Source organism: Salminus brasiliensis, chromosome 1 (genome assembly GCF_030463535.1).
Source record: "Salminus brasiliensis chromosome 1, fSalBra1.hap2, whole genome shotgun sequence".
Classification (NCBI taxonomy): domain Eukaryota; kingdom Metazoa; phylum Chordata; class Actinopteri; order Characiformes; family Bryconidae; genus Salminus; species Salminus brasiliensis.
Window position 1 is genome coordinate 72928827 of NC_132878.1, and position 24928 is coordinate 72953754.

The following is a 24928-nucleotide window of genomic DNA, read 5'->3' on the forward strand; positions in this document are numbered from 1 at the left end:
CCAAATCATGCTGTCTGCATTTTCCTTTATTTTATAAATGATATAAACTTCTGCCTGAGTGACACATGTATCGATTTAGCTCGTAATTAAGCCCCTCTAACCGGACCCTTGTATTGTGTGTGAGTAGCTGCTGTCTCGGTGTGCAGGGCTTTCTTGCCCCTGTGGGGCTGCTGTTCTTCCCCCATCGCGCTCAGCACAGCTACCCTCCGCGCGCGCCAACCCTAACCGAACTCCTCCGCCGTGCTCTACCGGGGAAATCAGCTGCAGGAAACCCGGCTTCCCTTCCCCGACGAGGAGCCGCGAGGAGCGCTGTGAGGACTGTGGGATGAGGGCGGTTCTGGAAGGTAAGAGCACGCGGTTCTGAGCGAAAGCAGAACAAAGAGCTTCGTGTGTTTCCAGCTGCTTTCCCTACTGCACTTTTCTCCACCGACACACTCCAGCCCGGGCTCGCGGGGAACCACCACTACACTCGTAAATATAACCGAGCGTAAACGTTTGGAGACGAGAAATGTAGCCCTGTTTTTTTTTGTTGGTTAAAAATCTAGTTAAATGCGCTTAAACTGTCTCGCTAAGTTTGTAACTCACAGTAGTTTGTCAACAAAGTAAACGCGAGGCTTAAACTTTACTGGAGGGGGGTAAACTCGCAATAGGGCAGAGGGGGTCAATGCTAGTGAGGGTCTACTAACAGTAAACACATCAGCCCGAAACTTAATACGCGGGGAATAATAATAATAATAATAATAATAATAAAAAAAAACTCTACATTTTTAGTCTAAAATATTAATTTGTAACATATTCGAACATGCAAATCATGGCCGTCATCTTCTTCTTGTTCTTCTTTATTTTGCTGTGTTTTCTCATCACGCGCTGGTGAAAGAAAGCAGAGTAGATCTTTTATCCCCCCCAACATTAACAGCAGTTTTCCTTCGATCCGTCCAGCAGCACATGGCTGCATTATTACTTGCAACCTGAAACGTGGGGGGGTTGGAGTGACCTTTCACCCTGCCATGTCGTGTCTACGTCTATTGTGTGTGTGTATGTGTGTGTGTGTGTGTGTGTGTGTGCCCCCTACGCTACCCACAAGCCCTTGCGTCAAACCGAGCTCGTGCCACAGGCAAACTCCCCTTTAACCCCTCCCTGCCTCTGTGGTGCATCTCAGATTTTTACTTTTTGTTTGCTTGTTGTTTGGAAAACAGCCCCAATTTCATAGCCTTTACACAGGGGTTAACCCGCAGTGGGTTGAAAGTACGGAGGGGGAAAGTCACAAAAATCAGCCTCTTGCTCACTGCAGCTTGGACAGTGGTCCACCCAGACCCTCGCTACCACCTCTTGGCATGTCCGATCTGCATGTCTGCAGGTGAATTTGTATCTCACATTATATTTTACACTTTTATTGAGAAGAAAGGTAAACATGAAACACACAATGTTGAACAGTTGTTTTAATTTGAACTAGGCTGGACGAACTGGTCTCTGAGGGTCTCTGAGGGTCTCTGAGGCCTGAAAACAGAACATGCCTCTCAGTTTGAGCCCAATCAAAATAGGTTGTTCGGCACTCCTCGAGCTCAGTTAGACTATACAGCTCAACACATCCATCATGATTGTTTTAAATGGATGGTTAACACACACACACACACACACACACACACACACACACACACACACACACACAGAATTTTAGGTTGGTTAAATAAATAAATGAATAACTGAGTCACGTTTACACTCATATCGTCCTAAGATTCAGAATAAAATAAAACACATGCACGCACAGAATTTTAGGTTAGATAGACAAATAAATACATTAATAATGTTTACAGTCATATTAGTCCTACAATTCAGAAATAAATAAAACACACACACACACACACACACACACACACACACACACACACACACAGTTCACAATTAAAAAATAGACAAAATAGAGTCATTAAAAATATATAGTAATTTCCAAAAACACTAAAATACCTAAACCATTAAATGTACTTTAAAGTACTTTTTTTCTTTGTTTAGAATCAGAATTCAAATTAAAATCAGTATGATTTCAGCATCACTCCCATGCAGTGTGGCGAGAACTAGGATGGTAATCTGTATTGTTTGAGAGTTTATAGTCTGAACATGACTTCAGTGTTAATCTCTGACTCCGAGGCAGGATTGAGCCTGGATGAGTTTCTGATTTTAAAACTGGACTTTTATACAAAACAAGTCGAGAGTGTTTATTGATGTATTGATGATAGCTGCTGAATATGTGTCATATACAAAACACACACACGTTGCCTATAGAGAAGGCCTGCTTTCTATTGCCCAATATGTTCACTTCTGTTTTCATTTATATTATTTATCGGTAGCCATTTAAAATATTTATACATATTGTATAGTATACATTGTAAATAACAGAAGAAAACTATTAAACTACACAAAATGTTAAATATTATATTTTTATAAAAACATAGCTGGACCTGCAGTCTGTATGTAGGCTCAGCAGGCTTTCTTAGTGCTTATAGAACACAGGCCTGATATTGACTCTCACTTACTCACTTAAAAAGCTGAAGGCTGGGGTGAAAGTATAGGCCATTAAAAAGGATTTCTTTAGAGTTTGATCCAAACCTATTGACCACTTTAACACCACAGAGAAGCGCCCGCATTCTATAGTGCTGAATCCCAGTAAGATATGTCAAAATAGACCTAAAACTGAGGACACAGTGTAGATACTGTATGTGAACAACTGTAAGCAGTTTTGTGATATAATTTCTTTTCCGTCATTTACCATATCACTGATTTATCCATATATATATATATATATATATATATATATATATATATATATATAATACTGCACTCCCATGAGGAGAGCTTTGGAATTGATTTAATGAACCCAGTGATGTAAATCCACTAGTTTTTGTATTATTGTTATTGCCCAGATAAGGAGAAAAGTTCCCAGATCCCTAAAATATCTGCACATTAAAGGTAAAGATAGATAAATATTTAAGTCTATAATAAAATGTGTAGAATTGATAAGTGACATGACCATCAGCAACGAATTGGGTTAAAATGGCACTCCAATGCAGGTGAATATTGATGAATGATGTAACCTGGATAGTCCTTGATAATAACTATCACATATCTATGATACGTGAGTTGTACCAGTTTAAATAAAAATGAACACTAATTAATATGTTAATAGTTATTAATTAATAACAGGATGTAAACACTAGACCCTGCCAATTCAGCAGCAACCAGTTCTCTGGTCTGGGCCATTTAGCCCTGAAACCACTGGCATAGCAGTTCAGTTCAGACTGTGTTTTAAGGCAAATATAAACAAATCTCCTGCATAAAACATGTAGAGAGAGATATGCATAGGGTAGACCCCCCAATCACACACACACACACACACACCCTCTCTCCACTCATTTTAATGTTTCCTAAAAGATAAATAAATAATAAGTTATAATATAAATAATAAGTTATTTGGATCCATCTGTGCTCTGGTCAGGTATTTGTGTGTGTGTGAGAGAGAGAGGGACAGAAAGTTTGTGTGTGTGTGTGTGTTGCCTCCTGATTTGTAAGTGTTCCTCTTCATAAAGTTAAACAATTCTCCAACGTGGTGACCTTGTTCACTTAGCGTAACATAGCCTTACTGACTTTAGTGTGGGTGTGTCCAAGTTTCTAAAGTTGTTTAAACCTTTTGAATCATATTTGCCCAAGCTGCTTCATTGTACAATCTGACTGTGTACCACACGGCACCCCTGTACACAGTATGTCCATCTCACCCTGTACTGTACTGTAAGTAATAGTTTATTGCCCGTTTCTTAAATGACCATTTTCCTTCAGTTCATGTCGTATTTGTTTTGAATATGTGTCAGTACTATATTATATGTGTCCAAGAAGTGAGTCGAAATGAGGTGTCTCTGTATAGGTATTTATGCATATAATGCATGTTGTACCATGTCTTAGTGAGTTGACATATTAATATTTATTTTGTGTGTGTGTACGATAGGGTACAATATGCACTATATGTGTAAGGCAAAATGACCTCCAAAATGATGTGGAATAAATCGCACGATTCTCCTGCAATGTTATCATGTAAAACACACACACACACACACACACACACACACACGTAATTAGTAAATAAAGCAGTCATGATACCCACATATTTTGATACTGAAACCAGTAGTTAGACTGGTCACAGTGTTTACAACTTAATCATCATTTTAAAAATGAATCTCTTTGCAAAAGTCTTAGACTTCAAAGAATTGTAGTGAAAGTTTTGGATTGAATTGTTTGCTAATGTGCAGCATTAAAACAGTATTTTAATACTATGTTTGACTCTGTATAATAGTTCTGTTATAATTGCATGAGGTTTCACATGATAATGTTGTGTTCAGGTGAACAGGGTTGTGTGTAATTGCTGTGTTAGGTATATAGCTGTAGACGAAGGCTGAAGGAAAAGGAACTCTCAGAATTCATCGCATTTAATCAGTGGGGATTAAATCTCCTGCTAGAAGGTAGCAGTATATTATTTATCATTTAATAAACCATACATTGTCTAATGAATTAGAATATTTTTTTAAATAACACTATTCTACAAACTATATAACACACACACACACTTGTTATTATCAAATTGTTCATTACTTATAAACGATAGTATATATGGTTCCATATCTTACCATATCATTACTTGTCTGTATTGCATTACATTGTGTTATCATGATAGACTGTATTACTCCATACACAGTATTGCATTATTTAACACTGTATAATTTTACACTGTACTGGGAGGAATCCTCACATCCATATCTATATCATTTTACACTGTACCAAATATAACCGACGAATGCAAGGATATTTGTGCAACTGACTAAAATACCATCCAATATACAAGGTTTAAATGGTATGTTGTGTTGATTTTATTTACTACTTGAAAATAAGTAAACAGTATTTAAGTAGAAAACACATTCAAATATTGCAGAATTTACCATATTAGGAAAGATATTTTATAGGGTTTTAAATAGGTTACGTACAGTATATAAACAGTAACTGTGTCTAAAATGTGCAGATGTGTGTTCTGTGTGAAGGATGTGTCTTTTTTTTAACTTAGAAAATCAGGCACAATATATACATATTGTATCTTCATTTTTATATTGCAATATCGTTATTACTATACATTATTCCATCCATCTTCTCCTCCACTTCTTCCTGTTCAGGTTTGCGCTGGGTCCAGAGCCCACCCGGAATCATTGGGCGCAAGGCTGGAATACTACACATTCCTGTTTCTCTTAAGATTTTGTAAAAAAGTCATGATGGACCAATAAAAGCACTACAGTATTACTTATTTCTTACTAGCATAAAACCGTTGATATAGTCAAAAGCACCCATCCCCCTATAGACACAGTTTTGGAGACACATTTTTCTTTTTTTTCTTTTTTTGACTGATGATATTCCAGGGTTATCTTAAACTTTTGCAGCCAGGGACCCCTTTCTGTGTAAAAAAAACAACAACAAAAAAACAAACAAACAACCCCCCCCCCCCCCCAAAAAGATTCATTGTATAAATTCAACTAAACAGTTCAGATGATGGGCTCATTAGGCATCCTGTTTATTTGATTGGAGTGTGGATCTTAGTTTTTCACAATCTGCTGAACTGACATTGTCCAGACTCACTGTTCTGTTTTGAAAATGAAGACTTTTTGTTTTGCTGGTTCTTTGTAACCAGAATAAAGCCCTTGTTTGCCAGAACCTTCCAAACAGATTGATGATTACATTCTGGTGTACTGTCAGTGTTGTCCCTACAACCAGTCTCACTGGAGCCATCACTGTCCTTGAAATGAAGAGTTATTTTTAGATTTTATTTACAGAATAAATTTCTTGTGTGTCATATGAAAGTGTACATCAGCTCACGGACCCCTCTGGTGTTATGTAGCTACTAAGATATGGTAGCCCTCAATAAGTGTAATGCAATATCACAGTCTGTCTGTTTCAGTTGCTGCTTCCTGTCACTTCAAACTCACTCAACGCTGCCAGCCTCCTGCTCAACCTTGCTGTCGTATACACTGTTAAGCCCCTCCCCTCCTACACTGTAAGTGTATGTACTTACAGGGCATGCTGTAGTAGAACTACTGAATCCTGAACACACATTAGAATAAACCCCTAACGAAATAAACTAACTAAGGAAAACTTGCTGCACTAGCAGTGCTAGCTGGTAGGACAGCCTATCCGGGGACATTAGCGTTAGCAGCAGCTTCAGCAGAGCCCTCATGCTGGAGCCAATCAGCCGTGCGCTCTTTGGCTGGTCGGCGCATGCGCACAAGCGCCGCTCACTTCGCCAGAACCTTTAGGCTTTTCCCAGCGTTGAACAACAACAATAATAAAAATATAAAATCAAACAGCGTTCTCGGCTGTCAGCCTGGGTCGAAAATGGCTTTTCATCGGAATGGGACTTAGATACCGGCGACCGCGGAGAGGCGAAGACGCGATCTGATCGGCGATCGGCCCGTTGTCTTGCTGCTTTTTTACGCGACCGTTTTCTCCTCTTGTAGATGGTGTCCAGCGACTTCTTGGTGAATAATATGAAGGAGATGATTGGAGGCTGCTGCGTTTGCTCAGATGAGAGAGGCTGGGCCGAAAACCCACTGGTTTACTGCGACGGACACGGCTGCAACGTCGCCGTGCATCAAGGTAAACCCCCTTCTCTAAGTAAATCACACTGCTGATGTTTAATCACACTGGAGGTGCCTGTGCTCGATGTCTTGCGTGCGAAACGTGCTAGCTAATTAGCTAAAGCTTAAGCTAGCTAGCTAACTAACTCTGCCAAAGCTGGCTCCTGCTGCACTACACTAGCTATAGTAGCTAGCTAGCTAACTGACACGGTGTCGTTTTTTTTTTTTTTTTTTAATTCTGGTTTAACACTAACATGTTTGTGCACATGATTTTTGGACGTATGTCCACTACAAAATATCACAGCTATACCTTTCGTGCCCATCTCGGTTTAAACGTTACAACACATTGCTAGCTAGCTAGCTAACATTGATTAGCCTACCCTGCTACACCGGCCAGATTAAACTGTTTACAGTTTTATTTCAGTTCTCGATGCTGAATTAAAGATTGGTACAGTTCAGAGTGTTAGTACAGGACTGTCTTGCCCCTAAACTCAACTGTAAATGTAGCTAGCTAGCGATTTACGTGGGGAATATTGACTGTTATCGGCGCCCTACTTACTTACTTATTAGCGTGCTAGCTAGCTACGTGGTAGCGCTACAGCTAGCTAAGTCGCTAAGCTCCTCGGCTAATACAGGATGTGGGCTGTAGCTGAGCGGGATGTGTAGCAGCTTAGCTCCAGTTAGCCATTTTCTTATCGTAGCAGTGAAGTGGGACGGTTACGAGTGTTGTATTGTGATATTCGTGGTTTCACGGCTTGTTACCCTCAACACAATTACAGCATTAGTGTTTAGCTAACGCCCGTCAGCCTGTCCTGGCCCACTTATCTGATGCACTAACCGCAACGTGTGTGTGTGTGTGTGTGTGTGTCCAAAAGTCTGTAGACACCTCATTTGTTCTCTCTGAAAACAAGGGGGTTTAGTATGGACCCATCTCTCTTTAAAGCAGTAACCGTTTTTGCTTTTCTGGGAAGGATTTAAAGTAGGTGTTGGGAGGATTTGACTGTATTCAGCCCCATGAGAGCATCAGTGAGGTCAGGTACTGATGGTGGCTGAGAAGTTGTGCCCCTGCAACTCATTCCAGAGGTACTGGATGAAGCTCCATCCCTCTAGAAATATATACCCCTCTAGCTCACATGTGGCATGTGTGGCTGCTGCAGAGCATCCTCTTCTAAAAATCAGTGATGGACGATATACACGTGTGTCAGCAAATCTGTGGGCCTTAAAGTAGCTGAACTCTCTAATTATAATGGATGTCAGGAAGCTTTTGGACTGCGGTGGACACTTTATTAAGATAATCACACGGTTATGTTATGTACTTAAGTGAGTTAAAATCAGGTTGTGAAACATCAGTAAGTTAATGTTAACAGTATATTGGATAATTGATCAATGTGTCTTGAACCTTTTTGTCAGTGGCTTTTCCTTTACGATGGTAATGCGTGTAGAAAGGTTATGGGTCGTGCTGCGCTCTGTTACTAAAATCCAGTCCAGCGGTATAATCCAAATATGTCACATTAGTTAGCATTGATCAAGTTAATGAACCCATGCTTTCTAAATCTTGCTTAGTGTACAGAGGTGTCAGGCCATGTCCTTCGATGCCTGCTGCTGTTGCTTGCTGATATTTTACATTTACATTTCAGCATGCAAGTTTGCAAACAGCCAGCACTCCACGTCATCATGTTAAGGTTATGTGTTGCACTGATCCCCTCTCTGAACTTTCTCTCGTTAGTAGATCACACAGTAACCTGGATCCATTTTTTTGTTCAGAATATCGAATCACGAACCCAGAACCTCTTTTTTTTTTTTTTTTTTTTTTTTTTTTTTAGATGGATACAAACATGCCTGTGTCAGTGGGGCATTAGCCTGCATGTAGCGATATTCATATTTTGACTCCTTAACAACCTCATAATTTAGTGATGTTCAGAAAAAAGGTACACAGAACATGGGTTTGAAGAGTGTTTACCACCGTGTGTGATAGTGCTGATTTAAAAAATATGTTTATTCATTTATTTTCTCATTGTGGTCAGAGAGAAATTTAGGTTGGACATGAAGTGGGAATAGCGTTGACCTCAGTATGATGCATGATGTCAGAATTGTAACCATTTAACCATAGAAACAGATTTTCTGAAAAAAAAAGCTTATTTAGTTTTGTGTAGTTTGAACGGTTCTTGCAAAACAGTCAGATTCCCTCAGTACACACACTGCAGTTAACAGGATGCCAAAAACTGCTTTGTTACATTATTTTAATTTTTTCCCCATAAAGTGTCTGCATCAGAGAGATGTGGCTGCTATTTGAAGCTGATGTGTTCATTGAACTCCAAAAAAGAAGAATATCGTCAAGTCTAATGGCTTTTATTGTCTTTCAATATGAGCACAATTACACTGTGGAGCGAAATTAGTGCTGGGCTTTGCCAATTTCGCATTGTATTAAGTCTGTGATATTGCTTTACAGTTGCAGCGATATTTTAGTAATAGTTTTAATATATAATTGGTGTTATATCCATGATACAGAGCCCATAAGATACTGGTGTCCCCTCTTTCTCTTTTTATTTTTATTTAGTATTTGTTTGTACCATGTTTTCCATGGTCTGACCGTTAACTGCAGTGTGTTCAGTACTATAATTCTACTGATATTAGTAGGTAAACAGCAAAGGGAAGCTTAGACTACAATGAATTCTGATGGACTTTCATTATTGAAACTAATTCCAAGATTATTTATATAATCTAGTCTATTCCAAGATTAGATGTAATCGACACGCCAAGATGTGTTTACACATTTTATATCAGTATCGAAATCACAATTCTGTTGTTGCGGCGGTCATCGTCTGGTTCTTGCTTACAGTATGGTGAAATATTCATTTTAAAGAGATGCAATTGAAATGCATCAGAATTAATCAGGCATGTAAGACATTTAAGTCATTTAAGTAGGAGTAGCCTTGCTGTCATAAGTCTGTACAGTGATGTAGTGATTTGTAGAATTTGATAGTTTAAACTAGTTGTTGCAGAAAAGATGAGTCTTTTGGTGTACCTTGCATTATTGGGTGAAATAATGTTGTTATTGACATCAACACTGATAGAGGCAAGCTTTTATGGATTAATTGTTGGCTATATAAACTATCCTAGAGGTGTAATAAACTGGTATTATACATAACATGCAGCTCTAAGGCATGTTCTCATAATATAACTAAAAGGAAAGATAAGTGTGAGACACTTGCAAACCGGAGAATTAAAACTGGCATCTGCTGACCCAATGTTTTGACTTCAGTATAAACATGAGAATGTGAAAAGTGAGCATGCTCCACTTTTGCACTACATTTTCAGCTGCAAAATATACTTTTACCACTTTGCACCACTGTAATTTCCCTCCTGTGAGCAATAAGGTATTTCTGATTCTGATTCCCTTGCATGTCACAAGTCACAAAGGCAGATATGTTCTGCTTTTCTGACCCTCCTTTGCTGTGTGTTCATAACCAGCATTAGCAGAAAAGGTTCAGAACTGAGCGAAAGGAGCAGCTGCTTTCATATGGAGTATGACCTCGTACTGAAATCTGAAATGCTGGAAAATGGTTATTTTGTATGAATAGTTTAAAAAAAAGTGGTGTTCGCATGTGATCATACTATTAAATATGCTACAAATAGGCAGACGTCAAAATGTATCAAATCAGAGTCATATATTCACAAACTACTTTTTTTATTGTGGACTTGCATGCTTTACATGTACTGTTTGATTGTATTATCTATAATATTATGTATCGGAGCAGCTGATTACTAAAATACTTGCGTCAGCTCAGGGGTGGCAAAAAACTGCAGTTAAACCAGTTTAGCATGAAGTCAGAACTTGTTTATTTGGGCCTGATTTCCTGGTTATATTAACTGCCTTCATTTTTTCCCCCATTCTAGCTTGTTATGGAATTGTCCAAGTCCCTACTGGTCCCTGGTTCTGCAGGAAATGTGAATCTCAGGAGCGAGCTGCCAGGGTGGTAAGTTTGACCTAATTAAGACTGTTCACACAACTTTATTCTGTTTACAGTTCTTTCTTTGGACTGTTCTTTTCTGCTTGTGCAACATAGCCTACATCTTTTATATAGGAAAAAAAGACAGAAGTTTGTGCACAAGCCTATGTTTGTATGTGGGTCAAAATGATATATGCATTGTCAAATATATACAAATTTTGTAGTGGTGTTGAAAATTCCCACCTGTCTGTTAACTTTGTTAGTGATCATGATTGTTTGACAGCAATCAGTGGAAGCTCAGTGCAGATTTGAGAAGGATGATCATAGCTTTACAGAAAGTCGGAAATGTCTCCAAGTCATTTCTAATCAGCTGCAGATTCCAAAATCTTTACTTCAAATGGCTGTGTGTAGGTGCACGTTATTGGGAGAGGGTGCCACTATGGCAGCTTTCAGCTTGGAGGAATATGGTCCGAAAGGTCAGAAACAACTCATAAACCTCCAATGCACAGGCCTGAACTGGCAGCGACTGGAACACCAGTGTCAGTCAACCATGTTTTATGTTATTATGGACTGAGAAGCTGCCGTCCAAGACAGAAGTATCTGCTCCAGAATTGACAACACACACAAACAGAAAGCCTTCTGGGTAAAAGTTTCCATGGCCAGAGGTACGTTTGTAGGAATAGAATTGAGGCACTGAACCCCTAGAACGCTGTACCTACTGTTAAGCATGGTGGTGGTAGTGTCGCATTCTGTGACCTCAGAATTCTTTAGCATAACCTCAAACCATCAGCTTGATGGTTAAAACGTTAAGAGTGGTCAAATATCCTTACGGAATTGTGCCAGAAGCTTGTTTATGGCTTTATGACTTTCAGTAAGTGTCTGGTCAAGGTAGGCATAGACAACATGGTAAAAAATATTATGTTGCAATATTGATCGACATTTTTTACTACACTATTTATTGTGACAATATACAAGTGACTGCAGACAACATGCATCAGAAGTGACAGAATCTTTAGAACTACTATTCAAAACTTCTCCCTTACTGAGTACAGTGATTTTTATATCTGCTGCACTTTATCCAATTTAAACCAGTCTAATTACTGTTTGTAACTAAACCTGCGGTTGATTAGTGTTTAATAAACAGTATCCACGACATGCTTGGTAAAGCATATTGTATATCACTAACACAATGTATCATCATATTGCCAATCCCTAGGTTAAGGGGCAACTTGCTGAGGGACATTTAACTAAATATTAGGTGTGCTGTATGTATTATTTTTTTTTAATTATTATTATTATTAAATGCGTTATCTTCCCTTATATTTTCCTGTTTTTTATTCTAAAACCGGTTCCATACTGTTAATCTTGTATGTAGCTAATTTGTTAAGTCTGCTGTAATGTGTGATAATTAGTGGGCTTTGGGCATTTTACAGGATGGAAGCTTTACATTTAAATGATTAGAAAAAGTAGATGCAATTCAACTGTTATGTTTAGACTTAGAGGGCTAGTAATTGCAAAGTGACCGCAATAACTGCTTCCATACAGATTTGATTACTTTGGTTGACCGTATGTCAATCTGTAAGTAATTGGGCAGTCAGAATGTCAGATGTAATTTACATCTACATTGGCTAAATCATATAGGAACCACAGGGCCACAGTTATACATTATGTGGTGTTGGATCAGTGGACTTGGATTGGACAATCTGTACAGTCTAAATACAATTCTAATGATTAGTTTGCAAATTCTGGAAAGGCAGATTCATAAAACAAACTACGGGTTTACTGTGATCTTGGCAGGAAGTTGTGACTTAACACATTTTCTTGTTTGTAAACAAGGATTAGCTTGCTGTTATGGAATACCAAACACTACCGTCCTTTTCCATCATTTTCACGTCCCTTTGGTGATTCATGTCGGATTACTGTCACATAGACTGTAATTTTTCCTGAAGCCAAAATACATTTAATCTTTTCTAGGATGTTTTCAAATGTTTAGTCTCAAAATGTTATATTATATCTTAAAATACAATTTAAAACAGAAAATAAGAATTTAATATGTTCTAAACAAGGCCAAAAATGTTGGGATGGGTTAGGGTGGGCAGAATTGAATATTCTCCTGGGCCAACTTGGGCAGCGTGGCCTAGTGGTCACCAACTCCTCCATACCAAATATAATACACCACATTCAGCTAATTAAACACTGAAGGCAGAAATGAGATCAGGTGGAGTTGATTAGTGTTGGAACTAAAGTCTGCAGGAAGTTTTTAATTTGAGTAATCAGTTGCTCCTCATTTTATGTATCTGTGTCCTCGACTTCAAAATGGTTTGAAAAAACAGGCAATCAGAGGTATGTTTTGGCCAAGGTGAAATGCTTTCAAGACCTGGGTGATGCCTAAAACGAATTATTGTGATTTCCTTGTTAGGTTAGGTTATTGATCATTCTCATTGTGTTAATTGTCAATCAGTGCTAATATCTGAGTACATCATCCCAATGGCCAGGCCTGCTGCATGTATACTGCATCTAGGGGTGCACCAATATGGGGTTTCTGGGCTTTTTCATATACATATCAGTGATTGAAGCCTTTTGTAAAATATAGAAATTAAAACTAAATTAATCGAAACATGTCTTATAGCAATTTTTAAGCAATGATCTGAATTCTGCTGATATGGATCGTTATCTGCTGATGTACGTGCCAATGCCTCCGTGTTTCAAAGTAGGTTCTAGCAGTACCATTCTCAGTACATACTTCGCCATTTTGTTGTTGTTGAAGCTTACACGTGGTTTGCATCCTGTGGTAAACCACATGATCATGCTTGTCTCTTCGTCTTCATTTCGTGATGCCTTTGAGGATTTAGGATTTTAGAATTTAAAGATTCTGATTCAGCTTTTTATCGCCCCCCCATCCAAGATTTTTTTGCTAAGAATTGTCTATCACTCCGATCTTTGTGTTTGGTAGCAAAAAAAACAAAAAGCAACCCCCCAAAACAACCTGTACCATGTTCAGTATCTTATAATAGAGTCTGACTGATGTTCTGATCGTTCAGCTCCCTTCAACTCCCTTGCAGTGCAATCACTTCATGTGTGTCTGCTGGTACACACTGTAAAATGGGCTTTATGGAGATTTGTAATGGAAATTTGCTTTGGGGGGGGCTTTGTATCCATCTAGCCCACATCTGGCATTAAACAAGCTGTGTGTGTGCATTTGCACATGTGTGTCAGCAATGGGTACAACTTAGTAGCTGAATGTATTCAGAAGAAAATGTATGTTTAAGTATTTTATATATATTTTATTTTTTTAATGGGACTATCCACTTAACAAGCATGTTGCCTGTTCATTAAACCAACGCTTGATAATTAGCAGCTGATGTGTTCTACCTTCAAACTTTTTATCTTCCTTATAACCCCTTGACTCTGATTTGTGCATATTTCTTCATTTCTAGAGGATGCTCATAAATAAAAATGCCAACATCAGGAACCTTTAAATAACTTAACATCTCTAAGTGCGAGTGGGGAAGAAAATGACCTGATCTGCATTAATGTGGTTACAATTAGATGTATTCTTTAGATTTTATTTCAATTTGATGTTCATCCTCTAATTTTTAAACAATTTTTAAATATATTCCAATTATATTCCAATGACTTTCTGTGCCAATTATTATTGGCAACAAAAATGCATAAAAGAAAAAAAATTGGGACCAAATGTTTTCCATTAAGAAATATTTTTGCAGTAATTTGCACTAAAACTGAACATAAAGCCTTACGAAATGATGCACTTGACTGTTGGATGAAATGTTGGTTATTGGTTAGTAAAGTTGAACAGGAAACATATTATGTGATGTAGGCCCTTTAGTCTCTTTATTCATGCAGTAGGCATAGCCAGATAACAACCTGTTTGATTAACAGATAGCTTAATGCTGTGTCTTTTCCTATTTCAGAGATGTGAGCTGTGCCCCCACAAAGACGGAGCTCTGAAAAGGACAGATAATGGAGGTAATGCTTCTTATGTTTCTGTATGTGAGGGCTCTGTGCGGTGTTGCTTTTTGGAAACATGTTCTGAAGGGTAGTTCTGCAGAAAACCGCATAAAATGGTAAATTAAATTAGAAAAGCCAAGTGTGTGTCACAGCATTTTATTTCAAGAAATTCTGCTTTGTTTTTATTGGTTTATTCATCCTTACAAACTGCAGATGCATTTAATTATTTTTCCTCCCCCCCTCTCTAATAGTAGTACCAAACTTCTGTTGGGGTGGTACTGTTAGTACCTTTATGTTTGGGGATCCAAACTGTCCATATCAAGTTTCACTGGCATCTATACACTCTTATTTTAATCTATTTTAATTTGTATCTTTTATCTATTGTTTTTAAATGTAGTGAACATTTAAAGTACACTTTCACTACTTAGACGCCGTTTTGTTCCTTTTTGAGGCTACATTTACATCGTTTGCACTTCTACATTTAATCTTCTTTCTCGACCCAAGGGAATTTTTTTTTAATGAATTAAGATTCTTACTCTCTTTGTAAGATTCTCCTGCTTTGAATTGTGTTGCAGTCGCTTACCAACAAACATTTGACTAGATTTAACTCAACACACAACGGGGTCAAACCATTTTTCAACATGGGGGGTGGGAGGTTTGTTTGCATATGAAAACAAGGACTAGAAGGCTGTACGTTGTTTTCTGTTCTGTGGGTGAACATGAGCTGCTTCAACTGGAAAGGTGATTTTCAGTGGCGCTGATTTTTGTGAATTAATCCTGAATACTGATCAAGCCATCTAATGTCAGATGTTTTTGGTACTGATAAATCCGTTTATTATTTCCCATTTTGAAATCTTTGAATAACTCTTGCAGGGCTTTTGCTTTGGTTAAGTCACCTGTTGGGTATACTTTCTGCCACACAAAGCTTTCACCAGAAGTCAGTAAGACTACATGTCACGATATTAAGAATGCACTCTGTGTATAGGGATTGAAGTAAAATGACTGATATTGGCCAAATATCATTCACCTCTGGTAGATATGTTGTAAAAGATAAATTCACCTGGTTCTGATTTTCCACATCAAGCTGCAAAAAAGTTGCTACATTTAATTAAATTTGCCTTACATGGCATTGCATGTCCTGCAATGTGACTATTTACTCATTGACTATGCTGAAATTTGATATATATTGTGCACACTTCCAACACACAGTCTCTGCAAGAAGTACACTGAGGCCTCTAGTGTTTGGCCTTTTTTTTTTTTTTTTTAAACTCTAATTGTTTAATTACTATTTCTCCACACTTGGTTCACTTCTTTTACTACACAATGTGATCAGCTAAGATGCCAGTATGTCCCAATAACGGTACTATTTAAGTATCGCTCCAGCCTGTCGAAAGAACTGTGGACAAACTGTAAGGCTTCTTACTTAAGGCGCTTACTTATAGAGCAGTTTTCTTCTCCATGTGATGGAGCTTTCCTGTTGATCAGTTTTTGTGTATTTGTTGTCTAAAAATGTAATAAGTATCAAAACTCGAACTGTGGCGTAACTGCCGTAATACATTCCAGATCGTTTTGTACCGCAAGATAATCCATAGAAATTATGACACACCAAGTGTGAATAGTAGCAGCAGTGCTTTAAACATCTAAAGATTTCAGGTCCGTCTAAAACCCAAAATGTATTTTGAGAGAGGTTTTGGTAATGAAATCGCTTTAGGCTAGCTCTTTAGTTAAACCAACACGGATTCCTCTGAATGTGATTAACGTTATTAACTTGGACTTGTGGGTTTGACCCCCCCCCCCCCCCCCACACACACACACACACACACACACACACACATACACATACACACACACACTCTGTGGTTCGTTGCAGCTTATTTTTGCGCGTAAAAATGGGAGGGGTGAACATGTGTGTTTATCTCCCCTCGTTTTTATGATGGGGCGGTCTTGCCGGGGTCATTGTGGGGCTGCGAGGGGACTTCTCCTCTTCATAGCCCGGGTTCACGGCAGGGGCAAGCCCGAGACTGTAAACATTGCCTGGGACATGCATCTGCAGGACCATGCCCCCTTTGTAGTGGAGAAAGCTGTTAAACGGCCATGAGGGAAACATCAGTTCACTTCGGGCTTATGTTTTGGTCATTTCACACCATGTAATCTTCTTCACTCCCCCCTTCTTCATTTTGCAGAGACCTGTAGAAAACGAAATAATCTGTGAGTGTCAGTGTTACTGTTAAAAATTTAGGTTAACTCCTTAGAAGTTCAGTAGAGACGTAAGGTTGTGTGATATTCACTACCGTTCTAAAGTTCCTTTTTTTAAAATTATTTTTTAATACAAACGAAGTGAATAAAGAAATAAAATGGCATAGTCATCTATTACATATTTGTGGTTGGTTGGTAGAAAGTTATCTACTTCCGTTATGATATTTTATTGTTATTCTTATTCATTTAACTCTGTGGAAAATGAGTGCTATTTTCCACGATCCTTCCAGAATTTGGACCTCTGTTAGTTAATTTGGGCCACCTGATAGTTTTGCTAATATTTATTGATAATTGAAATTTGTAAATTTGTACAGGAAATTTGTACAAGCAAATTGTTTAATATTTACATATTTATATTTATTATATCTATATTAATATCTAAAATGGCAGATTTCTCAGATGAAACAAAGCTTCGTTTGTGTTTGAAATTATTCTTCCTTGCTAAAATACTTTATTCTGATTTTTCAGCAGAGAAGAATCATTTAAAACAAATAACATTTGAACAAGAACATTTGGAATACTTAAACAAATTAAGGACCCAAAGAATGGTTTTCATTAATTTTTTCAAAGTCAAAGAAAACCCCTTTATCCCTTTTCTGTTCAGTACTGTATACAACACTGTACTTATTTTTAAGTAAATCTGGAGGTTCTTTCACATTAATAAATCTTCTGTGAAATTATCCATTAAAATGTATTTTAGGACCCTTTTTCCACTTTTATTTTTAGTGTTTTTAAAATCTATTTTTGCTCTTTTCTTAGTTCTTAGCTCTAATAAAGTAAATGGGCTTTAGAGTCGAAAGTAAAGTTTTTTTTTTTGAGTGAACTGTGGCTGAAGTGGTGCCAGCCTTGTGTGTGAAGGGGTGAGAAGTTCTTTGGGGTGTGCTTGGGTTTTTTTATTGCCCTGTTTTATAGGCTTCTGCAGGATTCTTGGAGGGACTTCAAAACAACAACACCCACCTCCCTGTCCCTGGCACACTGAGGTCAAAGACAGTTCATGGGTTCACTTTTAAGTTTAGGGCTGTTGCTCCCACTGACTGGACAAACAAGACCCATTGCTTGATTAATTTCGTCTGTATTTCGTTTTGTACCAACCCTCCCTCCTCTCACACACACTGTAAACTATTGTTTTGAAGCTGCGTTTTGTGCTCCTGTGGTTTTGTGGTTGAAATGCAGGCTTGTAAGAAAAGGGAGGGGTTTATGCAGGGGCTAGCCTGTAATTTTAATATTTGTGCACCCTGTTATACACCCTGTGACAGTGCCTTGGTCTGGCCAGAACACCCAGTAAGCATTCACTTGGTGGAAAGGTGTTGTTTCTTTTTCCCCATAGTTTTTTTTTTTTTTTTAATTATTGAATTGTTTAATGTCTGCATTCAGTCTTCTCCAAAAGGTTGGGCCCTTTGGTCAAGTTACATGTGGTGTAGATTTTCGAGGTGTGAAGACTTCCAGATCCTCTAGACAGACACACTTCGGCTCATTGTTAAGCTTATATTTACAAACAAAACATTAATATAATTGTAAAAATAATTGCACTTGTTTATTTTTCTACAGTATGTACAATTCAGTAAATAAAAGCAATTGTATAGTGAGGACATAGAATGACCTCTATTGTTAAGAGCGTTTTCAGAAACGATGTAACCTAAAAAATATAATAAGGTGATCAAGTTTGGAAACCTTGATTATGAATGTGTTTAAGACCTGAACACCAAACTACTCTGTTTTTTTTTTAATAAAACAAGCAGTTATGTTTCCTGGTTTTAGTGCAACTCTGTGTATAAAATACAATCATTGTTTAAATTTTCTTCTGTTGGAGCTAAACAACCCTCTTAAAAAGCAAATTTTCATGTTGACACATTGTGTATGGTGAAATGTCTAGAGATCATATTTTATCACGTCCAGCATTACGTTACCCAGGTCACCCTGATCACAATGGCTTACCAGCAGCTTTTCATTTAACTTTTTTTCAAAGCCAGACTTGAAGGACAAAACCCAAATTACATTCAGATTTGCTGTATGAATGGGTGGAAGTTGTGTTTTGCCTTTGTACTATCTTTCTTTGTCAATGTTCGTGTTCTAGAGGTGCATCTGAAAAACATAGCTGTCTCTCTTCCACTTCTCTGTTTTGGTCTGAATATTATGAATATCATGTAAGGTTTTATTTGCTTTGAGCTTTGGTGGGTTTAATTATTTATTTTTTATTTGATTAATCCTTTTTTATTAATTAAACCATATGATGCTTAATTTATCACAATTTATGTATTTTGTTCTGATGGGATGACTGGTATTTAACAGGAAAGTGCAATATCCTTATTTGAAAAGGAAACAAAATTAGTGTAAAATTTACATGACATGGAAACAAATTGAAGAAGAAACTATTAGATGGGTCTTATTATATGTTCACCCAAAATTTAACCGCCATCAGAGCAAATCCTAAAGGTTTGGAGTGTTGGAAGTGAATTGACTTTTTGATGGTATCTGAAAGTGTCTTAGTTTGCCCTAGGATCTCTCAAATAAAAAAAACAAAATAAAAACAAAGGTGTGGATTTTACCTGCAGGTCGTTATTTAAATGTCCGCGTGGTGATTCAGAAAATAAGGCAGTCTTGATCTCTCACTTGTGTGCTCATTAATAGAAGTGAAAAATGCAGTATTGTTTCTGCATAAATTGGTTTTCTTTGAGTGGCTTTGTCCTGTTACTAACCAAGGTCTTTAACTGTCTTTAATTCTCTTGTAAACTTGCATTGGATTTCTTTGCCTAGCTTAATTAAGGCAGTGTTAACAGAATAGGTGTACTTGATCGATAGAAATTGAAAATCCTGAACAGTTATTATTGTTAATTTTTGATCATTATAAATTACAGCTTAATGTAGGTTGGCAATTGTCTTGAGAGAGAGAGAGAGAGAGACTCCTTTATGTTGGATGAATAAACGAATCAATGCTTGTAATTGTATGGGGCGGGGGGGGGGGGGGGGCTTAATTGCTCTGCTCGGACAGAGTATCTTCAGGTCTTTGAAAAGACTTGGGCCTATATTTTTACTCAAGTCATTAAGAAATGGCGGCTTCACACTTTTTGTAATTGTGGTGGTGGTGATAAAAATGTGAAGGTTTGATGTGTGGACAAAGCAAACCCAATAGCATTATTCTTATTTGTGTTCTGGTTCTTTTTTTAGGTTGGGCCCATGTGGTTTGTGCCCTCTACATCCCAGAGGTGGAGTTTGCCAATGTTGCCACCATGGAACCTATCGTATTACAGTCGGTCCCTCATGAACGTTACAATAAGGCAAGTTTATTGCGTGTGAGGGGTTTTATTTTTTTGGCAGCTGTGAGTCTCCTGACCGGTCGGTCACAGTTCTCAATGTGTGTGTACTGCAGGCCGTTCTTTGACCACCTTACATCATTAACTCAGCAATGGTTTTGATATGTTTTATGTGTATCATAATAAGTAAAATACTTAAGTAGGCCTCTTACTTTAGGAGGAAGCCTAAATATTTTAGTAGTTTTAGTTTCTTCTACTTTTTTTGAACTATTTTTACTCCTATTATTTTCATTTAGTAACAGTGCTGCACGTAAGCTGTCCAAATGTGCTGTTGTGTTTGATTCATTTCTTTGTGTTTTTGGGGGGGGGGAAACAATTTTTTCATGTTTTCTACAGGTTGTACTCCGTATGATGTGAAGGAACAAATCTGAATCATTTAGCTGTCGGGGTCTATGGTAAAAGATCAGGAGGCCAGGTTTAACCTCATGCTTAAAATAGTTGAGTATTCAGTCTGGGATGAGTTATTACTCACCTGATAATCAGAGTGCTAGAAAGACTAGGTACTAAAAAGGGTTTTATAGAGACTTAAGTTGTTGGCTCCATCAGACTCCGTTGTGCTGTATACATTTTATTAATTTCTCAAAGCTGTGAAATTTTAGTTTGCACATTGTCTTTTCTACTTCTTAGATTCTTTGTTTTTGTGTCTTGTAGACGTGCTACATCTGTGAGGAGCAAGGTCGGGAGAGCAAAGCAGCCACTGGAGCCTGCATGGCTTGCAACAAACATGGCTGCCGCCAAGCCTTTCATGTCACGTGGTGGGTTAAAGAACATGCATTATTACACAACTAAACTAATACATTTCTGCTGTCTCTCTTTTAACCTGTATGCACTACACTTCAGTCACTTGGCATATGATTCCATTTTTTTATATATATATTTTATATACATGGGAAGACAAATATTATCTATATAAGATTCAAAGGCTGTCATCTAGCTATTAGCTTGATATCAGATGGTAAATTGTGTAGTTTTATTTAAATGATTCTTTGTTTTCTACAGGAAACAAACTTGAATATGGATGTAAACAGTTTTTATTAAATGTAATTATTGATAGAATTAAATTAATTGTTTTTGTCACACCAGTGTTACATTTAGTAAAGATGAACAAACTGTCTGGACAACAATATATAATGTTTATATTATACTATATACTGTGTAATTTTAGGTTTGGTACTGTTTTTTTCCCCCCAGAAAGGTCTTTTTCTTTCTAAAACCCCTTTCTAAATTTTACAATCTATTAACCAATTGATTATTTTACAATTAATAATGTATTAACTAATAGTGAAAATAGAAATTGCAAATACAAAATAATTTGTATTATTATTATTATTATTATTAATAATATTTTTTTTTCTTTCACTGTTCCTTGCAGTGCTCAGTTTGCTGGGTTGCTGTGTGAAGAACAAGGCTCAGACGCTGATAATGTGAAATACTGCGGATACTGCAAGTATCATTACAGCAAACTGGTAAGCTCTTTTTGCAAATTCTCCTAAGGCTAAGTGTTTAATTTTCTTTGACTATGTGCCTGAGATGCTGATGGACTTTCCAGCAGAAGACCACAGTAAGTGATATCAAGAATGATTCTTGAATGGACTGAAGGTATAGTTCACGCACTGTTTGCTCATTAGCTTGGATTTTAGATTGTTGACAATCAGCATTTGATGAGTTGATTTTCCCCCTCATGTTATTTTACAGGAAGGTACTGGTTGTTACAGCATCCAAACTAGAGTGCCTTACGTTTGTCTCTACTGTGGTAGCATAAGGTGTCAGTAACCTCTCCAAACAGTTCTGTTTAAAAGATATTTGGCCTTGGATACCATTAATTTCTTGAATGACCTGCACTCTCCCTTCAATTACAGCTGCTGAAAGCTGAGCTGTGGCATAGTCAACACACACACACACACACACACACACACACACACACACACACACACACACACACACACTACCCCATCTCTATCCTTCGCAACCCCTGTAACCCCCTAATCTCATTGACAATCAGCAGCAACTCTCTGAACCTTTGTGTGGGACACGACTCTCCTCCGTCATTTTACCCCTTCACTCTCCCCTAATCCCTCATTCCGAGGAAGGGCTGGAGTTTCAGGGGGTTGCAGGGAAGGCCCAGCGGCCAGTGGTTTTCCTTCCTTCCTTCCTTACTGTGTGTGTGTGTGTGTGTGTGTGTGTGTGTGTGTGTCTGTTATTGTGCATTTTCTGGGCACAGTGTTTCATCTCTGTACGAAAACCAACTGAAACTAAAAGGACAAAAAAAAGGACAAAACTTCTTGTTTTTTGTTAGAGGTTACACCTAATTTTTTCACTCACATAAACCCTAATTGTAGTGTGTACAAATGTTATAATCTGTTGCACAAACACCTGGTACCTCCATTTATCACTTACATTGTCAAAATTTCATGATGAATGAAACTGTAGGAATGCTCCAGAACGACTCTGAATAAATAATTTTTTTCGTTGACTTCCATTGAAAGTCAAAAAGGTTTTTTCCTTCTATGCAATTTAGGAAATACAGCTTCTTTGAGAAAGTGACCATATGTTCTATTTTTATTTTGTCTGTTTTGGAAAATGTAACTCAGATATGTAATATAGCATTTAATTATTTTCTGCTCCGAGATCACGCAGATGTGTTCAGTTCCACCAGCCTAATTTAATTTAAGGTGTGTTGGTTAAGTATTTACTTGCTGTAGTAATTTGTATTATATTTCTGTATTTTTCTTAATTCTTTATTACTTTTTATAATGAAGTTTCTCTGGATGGGGCTGTAAATACTAACCTTCCTCTAGAAGAGTGCTGGACATGATTCAGCTACAAACACACACACACAGACACTTCCACCTTTTTTTTTGTTTGTTTGTATTTATTCCAATATTAGTATTTTTTTTTGAGCACATAAAGTGTTCATTCTCAGATAAACAGCTTTAGCTAATTTTCTCAGAGGCGTACAGGCACTTGCATATAAATAATGGTTGACGTGTGTGACCCCCATGTCCTGACATTGCATTAAAACAAGTATGTGTATTATTTGAGGGGGGTACATACTCTAACACTCAAGCCTCTGAGCTGCACTGGGCTTTAGAGCCACAGCCCCCTGCTGTTTCTCTCTCTCTCTCTCTGTGTGTGTGTGTGTGTGTGTGTGTGTGTGTGTGTGTGTGTGTGTGTGTGTGTGTGTGTGTGTGTGTGTGTGTGCGCGCGCGCGCGCAACAAAGGCCTCTCTCATACTTCAGTCCTCCACAGGTCTTGAGAGAGGCTGGAGGTGGGGCTAAAGGCCTGTTGTAGGGTTGGTAATGAGTGGAGAGGAGAGGGGTTGCAGTGTTTGTTTGTTTTTTATATATATATAATTTTTTTTTTAATGCAGTGGAGAAAATGTGCTAAATGCTGTTGAAACTAATATCTGGCAAGTAGTAGTGACTTGAGTGTTTTAGTTCAGTGGGTTCATGAATGAGGTCATTTCAGGATGTAATGCTTTAAATTGAAATCAGAAATTGAATATGAAAAAAGAACTTTTATTATAGTTTGTACTGTTAGTTACTTCATGTAATTTAAGTATATTATACGCAATTGTTTTGTTTCAAATAAAGGTTAGTCTATGGATGTCTGTTATTTAAAGCAAATGTTAGAAAGTGGACTGAATTGTGGCTTAAATACAAATAGCGTGGAGGAGTAAAATTGAAATCCCCCCCCCCCCCTTTTTTTTTTTAAGCCTTTATTTTCTTCTGGTGTCTATGAACACAAATGAAAATAATTTTGATAGTAATATGTGGTACATGTACATTACATTTACATTTACGGCATTTAGCTGACGCTCTTATCCAGAGCAACTTACAAGGTTACTCGTATTACAGAGGCGGGCCAATGTAGTGTAAGGAGTCTTGCCCAAGGACTCTTATTGGTGTAGCGCAGCATAGTCACCCAGACTGGGAATCGAACCCCAGTCTCCCACATGGTGTGGTAGCTCACTGGCAGGTAGTGGTGTTATCTGTTGCGCCACACCAACCACATATGTACATTGTCTTATTTTATTCTGACAGTTTGGATCAATATGATCTATAGAACACTACTAACCCTGAACTTCATAGGTCTTTGTTTCAGTGGACTTTATTAGAAATAAGAGACTTCTGGTTGTGGGTTGTATGTATGTATTTTTTTAATACAAAGTAAGCACCATGCCTCATACTCCTTTGCATTTTACGAATGAGATGTGCCTAAGTGCCTAAACTGCTGCTTTCTCTTGCAGTATGAAACATTCTGACACACACACACACACACACACACGCACAGTTTTTGCAACCTAGTGTTTTTATACATATATATTTTTAAATAACTTAAAGACCTCCTAGTAGGTGTGGGTGGTGATGAGTTTGACACATTCATTTAGTCAATTTGTGATATTCTGACACAGGCCTAATAAAATGGTATGCGTTTTACAAACTGTTATTTTGAATAAAAATATTGTACTGAAATTTGCTACTCTGAATCCACTGAACTAAATTAATGAAAAATGAAAGTTGTATGAATGAATGAAACATACATGTTTGCACAGTAGAGATAAAATGGTTCATTGTCCCCCTTTACTTCCTAATTCTTCAGATTGTTGTATTTGTTAGGGATGCCAGGGTCAGTGCATGTATTTTACAGTATTTAAATATATGTAAATCGGATTTAGATACAGTAATGTGGGAACGTCATTTTCAACAGGGCTGCTATATATCTTTGTATGTTTAAAAAAAAAAAGCAAAAAAAAAAGCAAAAACGCCCCCCTGTGTAGGAT

General features: G+C 37.6%; 1 protein-coding gene and 1 long non-coding RNA gene across 4 annotated transcripts in view; both read left to right on the forward strand.

The window, feature by feature from the left end:
• Nucleotides 1-309: 309 nt before the first annotated feature.
• Nucleotides 310-5442, forward strand: LOC140563019 (uncharacterized). 2 transcript variants are annotated; one of them, XR_011980261.1, is made up of 3 exons: nt 310-344; nt 4418-4505; nt 5208-5442. It is a non-coding gene; the product is annotated as an uncharacterized lncRNA (long non-coding RNA). The 2 variants fall into 2 exon arrangements; XR_011980267.1 differs by lacking the exon at nt 310-344 and adding an exon at nt 1160-1357.
• Nucleotides 5443-6071: 629 nt separating this feature from the next.
• Nucleotides 6072-24928, forward strand: part of mllt10 (MLLT10 histone lysine methyltransferase DOT1L cofactor) — a 64465-nt gene continuing 45608 nt past the window's right edge. The window contains exons 1-6 of one of the 2 annotated variants that reach the window (XM_072688816.1): nt 6072-6678; nt 10557-10636; nt 14542-14596; nt 20000-20109; nt 20797-20900; nt 21518-21611. In XM_072688816.1, coding sequence (XP_072544917.1) covers nt 6540-6678; nt 10557-10636; nt 14542-14596; nt 20000-20109; nt 20797-20900; nt 21518-21611 — 582 coding nt within the window. In that variant the 5' untranslated portion in view covers nt 6072-6539. The remainder of the gene's footprint in view (nt 6679-10556; nt 10637-14541; nt 14597-19999; nt 20110-20796; nt 20901-21517; nt 21612-24928) is intronic. The other variant, XM_072688817.1, reaches the window with a different exon arrangement.